Source organism: Phalacrocorax aristotelis, chromosome 2 (genome assembly GCF_949628215.1).
Source record: "Phalacrocorax aristotelis chromosome 2, bGulAri2.1, whole genome shotgun sequence".
NCBI lineage: Eukaryota > Metazoa > Chordata > Aves > Suliformes > Phalacrocoracidae > Phalacrocorax > Phalacrocorax aristotelis.
In genome coordinates this window covers 101,034,469-101,050,114 of record NC_134277.1, presented here as the reverse complement: position 1 = coordinate 101,050,114, position 15,646 = coordinate 101,034,469, and the positions used below count along the sequence as shown (strand labels likewise).

The window sequence follows — 15,646 nt, the reverse complement described above, 5'->3', positions numbered from 1 at the left end:
ACTTTTGGCTCCTCATTACTCCCAAGAAACCTCTTTGCCTTATCTTGCTCCCATGTAGTATAGAACTGGCTCCTCTGCCTGTTCCTGTTTCTCTAGACTCTGGTCCTTCATCAGGAAACAACCTTCCCAAGGCAGGCATTGATAGCCTGCAGAGCAGCATCACTTTAAATGCTTGCTGTCCTTCAGCACTAACAGAGCTACACCACAAGCTTTGGCACTGAGGCAAAATTTATGAGGCTGCACCAGAGCCCTTTGAACCAATTTCCAGACTAGAACATGCTTTGGGGGATAAATGGTCTACTTCCCATTCCTGACGACCGGAGGCTTGCCGATGTGACGCCCATCTACAAAAAGGGCTGAGAGAAGGATCAGGGGAGCTACAGGCCTATCAGCCTGACCTTGGTACTGGGGAAGGATATGGAGATGTTCATCTTGAGTGAGCTCACCAGGCATGTGCAGGACAACCAGGGGATCAGGCCCAGCCAGCATGGCTTCATGAAAGGCAGGTCCTGCCTGACCAACCTCATCTCCTTCTGTGACAGGGTGACCTGCCTCGTGGGTGAGGGAAAGGCTGTGGATGTTGTCTACCCGGACTTTAGTAAAGCCTTTGACACTGTCTCCCACAGCATCCTCCTGGAGAAGCTGGCGGCTCATGGCTTGGACAGGTGTACTCTTTGCTGGGTAAAACACTGGCTGGATGGCCAAAGCCCAGAGAGTTGTGGTGAACGGAGCTAAATCCAGTTGGCGGCTGGTCACAAGCGGGATTCCCCAGGGCTCAGTGTTGGGGCCAGTCTTGTTTAATGTCTTTATCAATGATCTGGATGAGGGGATCGAGTGCGCCCTCAGTAAGTTTGCAGATGACACCAAGTTGGGTGGGAGTGTCGATCTGCTCGGGGGTAGGAAGGCTCTGCAGAGGGACCTGGACAGGCTGGATAGATGGGACTGAGGCCAGTTGTATGAGGTTTAACAAGGCAAGTGCCAGGTCCTGCACTTGGGTCACAACAACCCCATGCAACGCTACAGGCTTGGGGAAGAGCGGCTGGGAAACTGCCCGGTGGAAAAGGACCTGGGGGTGCTGGTTGGCAGCCAGTGAACATGAGCCAGCAGTGTGCCCAGGTGGGCAAGGAGGCCAACAGCGTCCTGGCTTGTATCAGGAATAGTGTGGCCAGCAGGAGCAGGGAAGTGATCGTGCCCCTGTACTCAGCACTGGTGAGGCCGCACCTCGAGTACTGTGTGCAGTTTTGGGCCCCTCACTACATCGAGGTGCTGGAGCGTGTCCAGAGAAGGGCAACGAAGCTGGTGAAGTGTCTGGAGCACAAGTCTTATGAGGAGCGGCTGAGGGAATTGGGGTTGTTTAGCCTGGAGAAGAGGAGGCTGAGAGGAGACCTTCTTGCTCTCTACAACTACCTGAAAGGAGGTTGTAGCAGGGTGGATGTTGGTCTCTTCTCCCAAGTTACTAGCGATAGAATGAGAGGAAACGGCTTCAGCTTGCATCAGGGGAGGTTTAGATTGGCTATTAGGAAAAATGTCTTTACTGAAGGGGTGGTCAGGCATTGGAACAGGCTGCCCAGGGAGGTGGTGGAGTCACTGTCCCTGGAGGAATTTAAAAGACCTGTAGATGTGGCACTTCAGGGCATGGTTTAGGAGACATGGAAGTGTTGGGTTGACGGTTGGACTTGATGAGCCTAGAGGTCTTTTTCAACCATTATGATTCTATGGTTCTATTTTAAGATTCCCAGCCAGTTTCTTGGTCTGTGGTGTACCTGCTGTCACACCCTCAGAGCATCCGTCTCCCACAGAGTCAAGAGTCATTCCTGTCCAGAGCCACTTTGCTGATTTTCTGTAGCAGTAAGGCTCCTTCAGAAAGTGCTGGAGCTGGTTGTTGTGCACCAAGGACAGTGACGTATGATGAGATTGGCTGAGAAAGGGGCCATCCTTCGCAGGAGACAACTTGGGAAGTTTCTCAGGCCTCAGCTTTTTTACTTTTAGTTTGGCACCTAAGTATTAATGATCCTCATAATGCTTCCCAGAATTACAGCATTTAATTTGGGTGGATGTATGATCCAAAGGGACGGCTTCCTTAGCAGGAAAGGAATGGGGAGGGTCTCTTGAATGGGGCCCTTTAATGGAGAAGCTCTTTTGAGCCCAAAACTTTGGGGCTTTTTGAGTGGTTGGTTCTGAAGAGAAGGTATATAGTGGACATCTCAGCCTCGTGGGGAGGCGTGGTTCAAGCAGTAACTGTTGGAAGTCTTTCTCCCTTGCCTTCTTAAAGATAACCGGGAATTCATTCAGGGCTGGTGGACGAGGTGGTCTCTGACATTGGTCATAATTCCCACTCCCCCACCTCCCGCAGAAACCATCCCTTGCCCTTTGGGTGACGATGCTGAGTGCTTTTGGGGCACTTCTTGTTCCAGTGTGCTTATGCTATGGAGGCCATTGGTTTCTCCCCAGAGGGGTCGCACCAGGAACGTGCTCAGAAAATGTTGCTGGACTGTCACTAAGGGTCTGCTTGCTGCTCACTTGATGAGTAGCAGCTTCTCTGCATGGCAGATGTTTGGTAACTGCACAGTTGCCACTTGGCTGTCTTCACCCTCACACCAGACTCTGGCTGAGACACTGAGGAAGACCATTATAACTCTTTTTTTTTTTTTAGGTAGGATGTCTTTCTCTCTGTGGACCCAAACCCTCTCTGCATAATCTCTTAGAATATCTGCTCGGTATCACTGACAGTATATGTATAGGCACTTGCATCAACAACAGCTTACCTGCCTGTGGCTGTACAAAATTTGCAACCAAAGTGCATACGTGGGCTGCCTGCGTACAAGGAGCTGGGGAGGGGGATGGGCTTAGGAGTAAATCAGTATTGCTACAGTTTAAGGAAAAGTCTTTGGATAAAAGCCAGATGCTCTTGCCTATAAACATGTCCTGAAGAGCAGCAGTTACAGGTAAGTAATAGTGCTGCCTGTGGATTTTTAAGTACTTGGGATAGCACTGGTATAAGATTTTCTTAATTTAAGAGATTTGGTGCTTCATCAAAGTCACCACAGGTGATGGTGTGTGGCAGGGATCAGTCATGACTTTTTGCGTCAGTTTTTCCTGAGTCCCACTCCATCTGTAAATGGCAAGATGGAGGGTAAGGTTTTGAGAATGTTTGACTGTCACTTCGAGGCGACTTCAAATAAATGCTTCGGCACAAAATGGAAGGCTGTGGGTGTTAAATGAGCCCATAAAGCAGAGGGAACTATAGATTCAGAGTAGTTAGAGATAGTTTATTTTTGTAGGGAATTTCTTGAGGAAGGTACAATATTGGATATAGGTGTGGAGAGCTTGTGTTTGAAGATGTCCCAAGAATACACTGAGAGAAGGAGGCAGCTAGAAAAAAAGATACGGCAAGGAAAAAAGGCCATTGCTGTTAAGTAGGAGGAGCCCCTGAAGCATAGAAAACTAGAATACAGGAATAAAACCACCACCCCCATAAAAAAAAAAGCTGTACAAAAGCAGACTACAAAAGTCGATCTAATATTTTTACTTAATTTTAAGTTCTGTATTAAAAATTAATACATTAATCTCTTACAAAAGTAAGGCACATGCAAAACATGTTGTGCAACTTCTGACTTTCTCTTATAAACTAACAAGCATTATTTTAATTTGGCGTGCAGGATATGTGAATGAGGGTCAAGTTTGACATTGCACCAGTTAAATCTAGATTCTGTGCTTTCTGTACTAGAGTAAGCAGAGATGGTCATATCGTACGGTCCTACAAAAAAAACAACCAACTTGAGTACAGGTTCTGAAGGTGATGGCCAATATACAAAATTTAAGAATGTGAAGTTACATCCATTATAATACATCAATAATCTTGTTTCAGTACATGACGATTTGGCAATTCCAGTCTGTGTGATGCCAGCGTGCAGTCCCCAGTTATCAGTGTCATACGATGCTGAAGACCATGGAAAGATACTGCTCGTAGGACACTTGAATCCAGCCATCTTGATCAGTGTCATATCGTCGGAACACATCAGTCAGCCTCTGAAAACGGGGGAAAACCATACGTTTCTGTACATCGGGACAGTTCAGGCTGCCATGTATTCCCCCTTGCCACCGAGGTTTCTACAGCTTGACACGAACACTTTCTGTTCGTCCCCTCTGTAGAGACTTTACAATCTCGTGCATGCAGAGGTAGGTCTCTGCCACATCTCGTGCTTCAGCTGTGTGGCAGATCTGGTTCTAAAACCACCGTACGATACAAAGCCTAAGGCTAGCAGCTAGGCACTTCTTTATATAGCCAGCTTTAAGGGGGGGTGGGGGTGGGGCTGGGGGCGAACAATGCACAGTTCTTGTGAGCCGCTTGAGAGTCATCTGGAGACAGACTCCAGTAAGTACCTTGTCCATTTCTCACCTTCTCCCCAACCATGCTTTACGCATCATTAGCATCCGAGTTGCCGCTGTGCAACCCCAGAGGTGCCAAGCAGTACAGAGAGTGGACCAAAATAACGCCAGCACCAGGTGGCTGATACTCCATTTCAAAGCCCTCTGTACCAGAGTTTATTACAGAGCATAATTGGTTTCTGTTACAAATTAATATAGAGGCAACTGAATTTTCAGCTACAGGCTTAAAGAAGAACAGAGCACCCGCATGCAAACAGCAGAGATACTTCTACAGGGCACTCCTGTCTCTTCATGTTGCATACTAGAAGAGATCTTAAAACACTGTTGCAATGCTGGCCAGTGTCAGAAGAGCAACCTTTTTCCTACCCTGCTAAACTCAGGTCTTCCACTGCTACAGTTTCCCAACCTTCCCCCCCCCAAAGTCTTACATGTATTTCAGACAAGTTAGAGACACTTAGAGAAGCCTTAAGCACTGAAGTCAGGAATCGTCCAGTGACTGATTTCTAAATAAAATAATACACCTGTAAAACTACAGTTTCTCTCTCTCTCTATGTATATACACACATGCCTTTCTGTTACTGAAAGGGTTTGTGTTTAAGTAGCTGTTACTACCGTTGCCCCTGCAGGAACAGCAGTGACAGATGACTGAATAACTTGGCTGCTAGGTCAAATTCCTTTTAGTCAGAGCCTTAAACAAAGATATATACAAAGCTCACAATTCAGATATGAGAAGGATGGGCATCACAGGACATGACATGCTCCAGTTCTAACACACCCAAGATCCAGAGGAAGTGTGTGTATTAAACTAATGGAAATAGCATTAAGTGTTCTCCTTTTGAAACACAGACTGTTTTACATTTTTTTGCTACATAGAAGTAACAGGTCAAAAATATTGTATCAAATTTACTTGTGATGCGAATGGATAACAAGTGAAGACCAATAAATGAAGAGGGTCCTAGCACCTCTCATATACTTTATGCAAATGGTTTATTTATAAGCAAGTTCTAGAACCGCTATTATAGTTAAACTGAGAACCATAAAAGTTCAGGAGCAGGTCATTTTTTTTTTTTTTTCAATTGGCATTAAAAGTACACCTCCTTTCTTACCTGTAAAACAACACAGCACTGAATAAAGTCATCAAAAGCAACTTGTCCTCTTGCTTGTCTGTCAAATTTCCGAATAAGGATATCGTAGAATTGATCAGACAGTCGGTAACCTTGGAAAAGAGAAATGCTTTAAAAGGTTTCAATTGCTGCACTCCTCCTATAAAATGAACTAGGCCGTTCAGCAGGCGTGTATAACAAAACCAGAAAACAGTAGGCAGTTTCAAGAGAACATTTTTTTTTCTTTGCGAGCCATCTCTGTGTTAAATGCACGCAGTAAAAACCATGCTCAATAATAATTATAGACAGAGTCACGGTAACCATAATTACCGACTAAAGTGACTGGTTGGTTGAGGGAACGGTTTAGGGCTGCAACTTGAGTTTTTGTAAGTGAAGTCAATTAAATGAAAGTTCCTTTTGCCATCAGAATGCTACTGTAGCGAGCCCGCTGGCTTTGTTTTAACAAGCAGCAAGCTGTTATCAGGCACCTTTGTAAGTGCAGACATTTCCCTGAAGTATTGGTAACGTTCTCAGAGCAGCTGAGACTGGGGAGACAGAAAACATTCCACACATGTCCAGCTTCACTTTTTTCCATTAAGGAAATAGCTTAAAAAGTGCTCACAGCACAGGTGTCTTTAAAGGTGCCTTCTACCTAAAAGGACAACTGTGTTTCACCTGCCTCAGTTTTAGTCGCATTTGTCAGAGCATTACAGCCCCAAAGATAAGAAGCTCACCCGAGGACAGAACCCAAAATCATAAGAACTGTAATTACAAATGAATTACCAAAACCTGTTAGTGCTTGCTTTAGTTCATTTTTGTCAATCATTCCAGAATTGTCTCTGTCATACGTGCGAAAGACATTCTGCCAGTCTGAGATGTACTTCCAGACTCCTGTGAATTCGTTGAAGTTCACACCACCTTTGTTTTCTCTGTCAAACATTCCTGAAATAAAAAAAATAAGAAACACATTTAAAACTATAATCATACTTAATCATACAAGCAGACCTTCAGTAAGATCTGCTTGTATTTTAAGAAGGAAGCAGGAGACCTTTGTGGACAGTACTGAAGACAGAAAAGAAACTGCAAAAATACAAGTGATATTGTGGAAAGTACTGCCAAAAAAAGCAAGTAGCTGTCTGCCGGAGGAGGGTAAGACAAAGCAAGACAAAAGAGAACCAGAATGAATCACAGAATGTTTTTCCTGGGTTTTCATTTCCAGTTTGGAAAGTGTTTAGGGCTTGGCTGATCATCCAGTGAGAAGGAGAGAGAGGGGAGTGGTTGTTTTCTAAGGACTCATGTAAGGTCTACGACATCTGCAGTCAAGTATCTGTAGTGACAGGCATCGTGCCCAAAGCGATGGGGTATTCACCTGCATCTGACTCACTGATACTGTCATTACACAGACAGCATGTGCACAGCGATGGAACTCGAACCGCTGCTGAATACTTAATAAAAACAAAGCAAAAACTTCAGTCCTTGGATTTAGGAACTGTATGATACAAAAGATTTTTTGTTCAATTTTTATCCTTCTGTTCTATCACCATCATCTTCCACACTACTGGAGATTATTTTAGGACTAAAGAATTCAAACATTGTAAGGCTTCTGTTTGGTCTTTTTGGAGCAGAATGTAGGATTAAAATGCAAGACAGGAAGAACTAGTTATGAAGACAAGCTATAGAATATCTTTTTAGAATATTTAAGCTGATGATTTCCCCATGCATAAATTACATTTACTATCTATCCAGTTGTACAGTAACATTTTCTCAGACTACTTCGACAAGTGCATGTGTGTGCACACAAAGGGCATTTCTGTGTTATTCAAAAGGGAAAATATTTGAGTTTAACTTAGTACCACTGAGCTGTCTGGAGGGAGAGGAAAAAAAGAATAGTAAAGACAGACATACGGAAACGCGCCACCTAGCAATGAAACACCAGCTTGTTAATGCTACAGCCAAATTAGTTCAAGAGACCTTTTAACAGGCTTTCATTATTACAGTAGAAATACATATTATCTACATATTGTAATATTTGTATATACTTATTTCTCTAGAACAGCGCAGCACTTGGCAGCATTCTCAATCATCTGAGCAGATCACAAAACAATATCTTGACCACTTCACATCACACAAGTACACTCACCAAGGATTGACCTGACTGTTGCTGGATTAAATGGAGTCCACGTGCCTGAAACAGAAAGAATTACTTAGTTCCTTAATACTAAGTAACATTAAAAAAAAAAGCAACAAACCAACCAAAAAAAATCAGATAGGAACATAAGCAGTGAATTCAGAGCTAGATGACATGGGGCTAGCATGTTACAAAATAAGGCTGCTTTGAAGTAATTATGTTCTTGACCATTCAGAGATGGCTTCAGACCAATGCTTCCCAGATACTACTCAAACCAACATTATCCAGGCTGCACCAAAAAAAAAAAAAAAACCCAAAAACCACATAAAACCCCCTAAAGTCCAAAACCTTGGAAGATCTAAGAAGGTTTTTCTTCATCCCAGGGAGTCAGGAGGATAAAATGCAATATCAAAACTGAAGCGCCATTTTTTCTACTGATGGGAGCAGAAGAGTTGTAAGTTAAACCAAGGTCTCATACCTATTCCTCAGTAAAAACCCATCTGCTTATTTCCTCTTTTACAGGTGGGCTACTCCAGGGCATTTAGTTTCTGACAAGTGAACAGCAAAGGTTCCTAACATGGCATAACCACACAGTGCGACTTGGAGTTGAGTTTACTATAAATCCTACCTCCACTGCTAAATCAATGAAGTGTTAGTTTAAAGAAGTATTTTCAGACCAAGAAATCTTGCTGCTTGAAAGAGCCTGAGCAGTAATCATCTGAAGAGCAGCTTTGTACTTCTCTGAATACTTCGGACTAGCATTCACTCCGTTGGAAGCATTGAGCTTTAAATTAAGAGAGATACTGTGCCTCATCTAGAATTTCACCATCACTTCCCTAGAACCTGCAAAGGTACTGGGAGGACCAAGAAGCATGTATTACATTCACTGAGGGTTAGTGCAGGCACCAGGGAGGAACCAGGAAGACAAGGGGTACTGTAGGGGCATTTGCAGCCATGCAGTGGGCTGATCACAGGTAGAATCATAGCATATAGAATGCCCTGAGCTGGAAGGCACCCACAAGGATCAAGCCCAACTCCTGTCCCTGCACAGGACAGCCCCAAATTCACACCATCTCTCTGAGGGCGTTGTCCAAGTGCTTCTTGAATTTTGTCAGGCTTGGTGCCGTGACTGCCTCCCTGGGGAGCCTGTTCCAGTGCTCCACTACCCTCTGGGGGAAGACCCTTTTCCTAATATCCAACCTACACCTCCCCTGGCACATCTTCCTGCCATTCCCTCAGGTCCTAACAGACAGGCTGTGCTGGTCCTAAGCAGGCTTTGTGACGGCCTAGCTGCTTTGCTGGTTCAAGCTGCAGGGGTGTAAGTAGTGCCTGTACCAGTGCTGAATTTCTCCCATAGAAGGGAAACCCTATCAGTGGAAGTCTACAGATGCAGCAAGGGGGAAAAACCCTACCCTGTAGGCAGGCCACATGACTACTTGCACATAAAGAGAAATGTCAGCAGAGGAATATAAGTCGCTCTGAAAGTGCTTAAGCAGTATTTTAGACAGAAAACATCACTACCTTCGAGTTGTATGTCTCCTGACAAACACAAAAAATAATGGAATTATTAGTAGGGTACCAGCACTTAACTCTGAACAGAACTGAGGAGAAGGGAAAACAGAGTTTGGAATATAACTTATTTCATGTTGAAAATTTCAAGAGGCTCATACAGATACTCTATAGTGAAACCAGAGCACCTCCAGTGCTGAAGAACTGCGCTGATTTCAGCCTATTCTGTTAAACAGTAGAAGACTGTTCCCCTCCCCTGACTCTACTTTCAGCTTTACATGGCAGCACAGGAAAACAACCAAGAAGGAAGCATAGGATTTTACTTTGTGTAAACAGCTATGCAAAGTGATGATCAGTCCCTGCCAGGTAAGTAGACTGTTATTTGCATAAACTTGACATGTTATAAAGCTGCATGTCAAAAACACATTGAACTTCAAATTTTAATGAGCACTACGCAGACTTTTTTTTAACATTTTAGAAATAAACACGTAACTTTCTTTTAGCCCATGTTAGATTGCAGAACAGCTACACACAACCATCCACTAGAGGATGTATTTTGAAAAGAATACAGTGAATTGTTAGTGACTTTGGTGTACAAGATCTAGAACTTCTTAGAATGAAGGAAGCTTACAGTTCTGTAAATATTTTGTCTAACAGTGAATTCACTTGCTGGGGATTCTTCATAACTGCAAAGCACTGAAACTGCTATCTACACTGTAAACAAGGAAAGAAAAGGGTTCAGAGAGTCATCACTGCCTATTACCCTCAAATTCAATCAGATGGAAGATATTTAAAATATATGAAGTTTAAAATGGCAGGTAAAGCCAGGTTGCCACATCATTATAAACAGCACTGTGATCTTAAATGAGATCAATCAATTTAACTTATCTTCTGCTGAAGTTGTTTTTCAAAACAGTATTTTAGTTATGGATCAGGCACAGCAGCTACAATATATTGCTTTTATTTTATCAGATATATTATTAAACAAATATTCTACTAAAGCCAGTTTAGCTACAAGGCCACAATTTTACTAAATAGAGCCGTCCAAATCTATTTCAAGCCAGGTGATTACTGACAAAAAGGAGCCTTTCTGTCTGTGTCCATTGCAGCTCACAACATCAGTTGAAGCCCTTCTCAACCACAAAGCACAAGAAGGATGAAGGAGTTAAACCTTGGGAGAAGGGGGATTCGATACGGACTCAAAGGTCCACAAACAACTTCAATATCCACTTTTTCAGATTTCTAAGTGGGGAAAAAAACCACAAAGTATAACCCTACCCACCCTAAGTCACCTGAGAAAAGTTAAAACAGACTACTGGAAAATTTTTTTGGTTTTTATTTTGCTTCCATGAGTTATTTGACCATACCCTAGTTATTCTTGAAGCATTATGACAGGGAAGTGACAGACTACTAGCAAGGTTTAATATTAGATCTACAGTGCATGTTTCTACTTTGTTAGCAAAAGAAAAAAAAAACGCCAAATGTGCCTGATTTGGAAAAAAAAAAAGTTTAAAATTACCATCTTCAATTCCTGCACCATACTGTATGAAAAGATTTTATGTGCAGTAAAAAGGCTGGTTGTAAACATCTGATCTTTCTCCAGGTTATACACTGATCCTGGTTAAAAAACAAAGGTTCAGTAGTGATGAGAGAGGAAATACATAAATCACCATTTAAGCTTTCTAGGAAGCAGAGCTGCAAAAAATAAAGGGATGTGCTCGCCTTCATTCCCCAGAATATGAATCACTAACGTTTACAATAGGTACTCAGTTTATAATGCATTCTTCCTAACATGCACCAAACCCAGAAAACTTCCCTCAGAAAAAGAAATTTAAAAAACAAAACAACAAAAAAACCCAACCCAAAAAATCCAAAACCATAAAAAAAAAAAAAAAATCACTAACACTGGGTCCAGGAAGGAGTGTGTGTCTGGGGGGAAGTCAGGAGAACTGTCCACTTTTTTCCTCCCCTTCCACCTTTTGCTGTAGATTAAATAGCATTAATCAGTGGTAGAAACATTCTCCTCCCCACCCCCCAATCAAGGGATCATGGCATCAAGAAACCAGTCTCACATGAAATTTAACATTAAGTTTACAGTTAACTACCTCACTGCTCATTTACAGACTTACCATTGGATAATGCCTGCTGAAGTTCATTGTCAGATATTATTCCACTCCTATCTTTATCAACCCTGGGGAAAACAAAGCAAAAAAAGTTGTAAGCTTTAAATGGCTGAAATTAACAGGTTCTACTTACAGAAGACTTCAACATTCTGGTTCTTACTCACCAGATAAGATAAATCTTTTCCTGAAAAGTCACTAATTGCATTTTACTTGGTAAACCATTCAGTTACTGCAAATTAAATGCTTCATTCAGACTGGTGAGACATTCCGGAACATGATAAAAGCTACAAAGAAAACTGCAAGACTTACTTATGAGTGAAGAGACACACAAAATCACACACCGGCAATAAAACACTTTCTGCATACTCCACACAAGAAAGTATTTTTTTGTAATTTATTTTTAAAAGAACTGCAGAGCACACCATGCTGGTTAAATCCACAGAATGCTTGATGTCATGGTAGTAAGCTGTTTGGCTCCGAAATCAGAGCCCCAGGTTTGGCACTCAGAGGTTGGCGATGTAGAGAAAGCCACTGATGTAACCAGCGCCAGGTACTGAAAGAACTGACTGCAGGGCCTTGACCCTTTTCAAAGGGGTTCAAAGAGCAAAAAAGAGCAGGCAGGTGCCAGCTTCCATTGAGCCTTCACAGTCTGTTGTCTTAAGGAATGGAGTTCTATCCCAAAATTAATAAACTAAATAATTTCTGCCCAAAGAAGGCAGAAATGTGCCTTCTTCAGAAGGATATCTGAAAGCAGTGGGAACTTCCCTCCATTTTAGACAAGGAACTTCCCCTTGCACTTCCAGTTTTTATTTTCCCTCAGTTACTAGCATCCCAAAGCAGAGTCCTGCTTAGCTAATCCCTCTGCAGAAGCTGGTTTTTTTTTTCTTTAGTCTTTGCTGTCTTTTTCCTAAACTGTTTCAGTTCATTCTATGAGATTCCTTCCCCTTCACAAAAATTATATAAACCACATACAACATTCAAATTGCAAGCATAAGGTGCATAGATTACAATAACAAAAAGATACTCCCCTTTTTTATTCTATATTTTCTCTTTTCTAGGTATTCCAAACATTTTTTTTACCTTTTATGAGCTGCTACTAAGTGCGAAGCTGATACTTTCATTAAAAACGTGTTATGACTGACTTATCTTGCTCCCGAGCACCACCAGCCAGTTTAGAGCACATCCGTTTTATATACGAAAGGATGCAGAGTTAAAGTGCCTCTTCCCAACGGACATCAGGTGTCTACCCTGGATTTCCTCTGGCCATCACACAGCGATCACGATGTGGCCATGACAAATTTGATATGACCCAGGCGTTCAGGAGCACAAGGTGCTCACACAAGCCTCCACAGGCCCGACTCACTGCAGGAATCAGTCAGCGTAACCAGCAAACTCCGTCTGACCATTCACCCTCTCCTCCCCCAGCTGCTCCTGAATATATTGAATAAAGATCCTAGAACAACTCCATCTGTCAGGGTGGCGGATGACCACACGCTTTTCTTTTTAAGCAGTTATTTACACACCAAAGGACCCTCCCTTTCACCCTACATACACTGGATTTCCTTAAAGACCTTTGATACTTTTGTATGTCGAGAGTCTCTTTGGAAAACTATACAGATTATATTAATTGCACCAGTTCTAGCCATCATATCCATGCCCAATCCTTATCAAACCTATTCCAAGGCTTACACGGTAGTCTGCTGGAGAGGAACACTTTCAATAAAAGCTGCGCAACTCTCCTCACTAGCTACATTATTTGCAACGGTTTTTACTGGTTTGCGTGGTGCAGCGGTCAGGCTGTCGATCTGTTTCTTTCTGGTTCCTTTAAAAAAAAAAAAAAACCGGCATCACGCGTGCCTCCTCCAAATTCTCAGATGAAGTGGTTTTACAGAAGGCTGGGTAGGCAGGCTGCCGCATTCCTGAGTCACTCCTGAGTTACTAGGTAAATACTAGCCAGTTTTAGCAACTTATTACTGCCTGTCTCCTCCTTAACCTCTTCTTGCTGCCACCTGAGCCAAGACTGATCCTCTGACGTATCTCCCATAAAAACGGGTGCGAGGTAGGAACGTCCCCACCTTCCTGGGCACGACGCAAAGGTGGAGGAGATCTCCTTCAGCTCCATCGCTACTACGGTCTCGGCAGCGCGGGGGTTTTGTAACACGGGCCTGCTAACTGCCTCGCGGGTTCCCGCTCCAGGTGCGTTCAAGTGAACATTCGCTGTTAGTTTTTAGGTTTGCCGTTACGCGTTTATGAGATTCCTTTCTAGGAGCCTTCCCGTACTGCTGCGCTGACCCGCCAGGCTCCACAATCCCCTCTGGATTCTCGGGTAAAGAATGACTTCAGCGTTTTCAAGGTTACCTTTCCGCCTCCATCAGCCCCCTCCCCTCGCCCTAAAGCCCGGCCACACGTACTCCTCCTCACGCCCTTCCTGCGGGCCCGGCGGCTGCGGGGGGGAGCCCCCCAGAGCCGTGAGGGCGGCGCGGATCGCCCCGCGGGGACCCCTGAAGGGGTGGGGGGAGTGGGGGCGGCCTCACCTCTGGAAGACGTTCCACAGGAAGGCGGGGTCCGGCAGGGCGCCGCCGCCGCCGGTGGGCCTGTACTGGTACCCCGCCGCCATGGCCCCTCCGCCCCGCTGCCGGGCAGCTCCCGCCTTCCGCCCCGCGCTTCCGGCACCGGCCGCCTGACGCGCGGTGACGCCGCCGAGCCCCGCCCCGGGGAATCCCGGGAGGCGGTGCTGGGCCGCCCGCCCCTTGCCGCGGCGGGGGTGCGGGGCGGCTGCACCCGCTTTCCCCGCCGGGGCTGAGCCGCCGGGGTTTTCGGGGGCCGCGGCCTGGGCCCCAGCGGGGCAGCGGGGGCGGGGACCCCGAAGCGTAGCTGGGAAACTGCCCGGCAGAGATGGACCTGGGGGTGCTGGTTGGCAGCCGGCTGAACATGAGCCGGCAGTGTGCCCAGGTGGCCAAGAAGGCCAACAGCGTCCTGGCTTGTATCAGGAATAGTGTGGCCAGCAGGAGCAGGGAGGTGATCGTGCCCCTGTACTCGGCACTGGTGAGGCCGCACCTCTAATACTGTGTTCAGTTTTGGGCCTCTCAGTACAAGAAGGACATTGAGGTGCTGGAGCGTGTCCAGAGAAGGGTAACGAAGCTGGGGAAGGGTCTGGAGCACAAGTCTTATGAGGAGAAGCTGAGGGAACTTGGGTTGTTTAGCCTGGAGAAGAGGAGGCTGAGGGGAGGAGATCTTATCGCTCTCTACAACTATCTGAAAGGAGGTTGTAGCAGGGTGGATGTTGGTCTCTTCTCCCAAGTTACTAGCAATAGAATGAGAGGAAATGGCTTCAAGCTGCATCAGGGGAGGTTTAGATTGGCTATTAGGAAAAATGTCTTTACTGAAGGGGTGGTCAGGTGTTGGAACAGGCTGCCCAGGGAGGTGGTGGAGTCACCATCCCTGGAGGTGTTCAAAAAACCTGTGGCACTTCAGGGCATGGTTTAGGAGACATGGGGGTGAACTTCATGATCCTAGATGTCTTTCCCAGCCTTAATGGTTCTATGGTCCTATGACCCATGCTCATAGGTTGATGGCAGCCCTTCAGCCCAGCCCCTCATCCAGTGCAGGGGCTCCCTACAGGGGCGCGAGCCCTCCCCAGAAGCATTCCCTGGCAGACAGGGCAGGACTTGGAGGAGGTGGGCTGGCATAGAGGGGACATTGCATTAAGTTTAACATCCAAGGGACAGAAACAACACCCCATGAAGTGATTCCCTTGGACAAACTGAAGATCAAAAGCACGTAGGACAAGAAACCACAGGATTGGAATTGAAGTATAAGCCAAATTAGTGAGCATCACCTCAATAACTCTTCACCTGAATGCAACCCTGCAGAAATTAGCACAACTCCCCTCACTCTAGCTCCACCTTTTAGGAACAGTGTAAGGTCCCAAGGGACCTGCAGTGCCTCCAGACCTCACTAAAACAACTCAGGTACAACCCAGTGCTCTACTGAGCCGTCCTCATCTCTTAGGACACGCTCCCTCATCAATGAAAAATGCCACAGTCTTTGTTTTATTCTCAGCCGATACCGCCAACCTTGCATGTACCTCTTCTGGGGTGAGGAGTCATTGGTGAGAGCGGTGCAATGGCACAAGGTCTAGGTGTTCACAGGCCAAACAAGTTTGTATATACAAACTCCAGCGCGTTAGAACAGAAGTAGGCTTGTGCCTTAGTTGTACTTAGCTCTCACAACTCTGTTCAGGCACTAACAGATAATGCCTTCATTGTGTCCACCATATCATTCACATTTTTTTCTAGGAATGTTTTATAATTAGGACAGATAATATTGAAAATTAGCTTTAGGCATGAATCTGAAAATACTGTGGAAATAAAAACATATCACATATTTCCAGA

General features: G+C 44.8%; 1 protein-coding gene across 4 annotated transcripts; it reads right to left on the bottom strand.

Moving 5' to 3' along the window:
* Window positions 1-3,513: 3,513 nt before the first annotated feature.
* On the bottom strand, window positions 3,514-13,934 carry PDCD6 (programmed cell death 6). 4 transcript variants are annotated; one of them, XM_075084493.1, is made up of 6 exons: window positions 13,787-13,934; window positions 11,259-11,320; window positions 7,633-7,677; window positions 6,276-6,434; window positions 5,496-5,605; window positions 3,514-4,029 (listed from the first exon to the last, which is right to left on the bottom strand). In XM_075084493.1, the coding sequence occupies exons 1-6, from the start codon at window positions 13,867-13,869 to the stop codon at window positions 3,931-3,933; spliced, it is 558 nt and encodes a 185-aa protein (XP_074940594.1). In that variant the 5' UTR covers window positions 13,870-13,934; the 3' UTR covers window positions 3,514-3,930. The 4 variants fall into 4 exon arrangements, with proteins under 4 accessions (XP_074940594.1, XP_074940596.1, XP_074940597.1 ...); XM_075084495.1 differs by having other exon boundaries at window positions 6,282-6,434; window positions 13,787-13,932; XM_075084496.1 differs by lacking the exon at window positions 13,787-13,934 and adding an exon at window positions 11,417-12,382.
* Window positions 13,935-15,646: the final 1,712 nt, after the last annotated feature.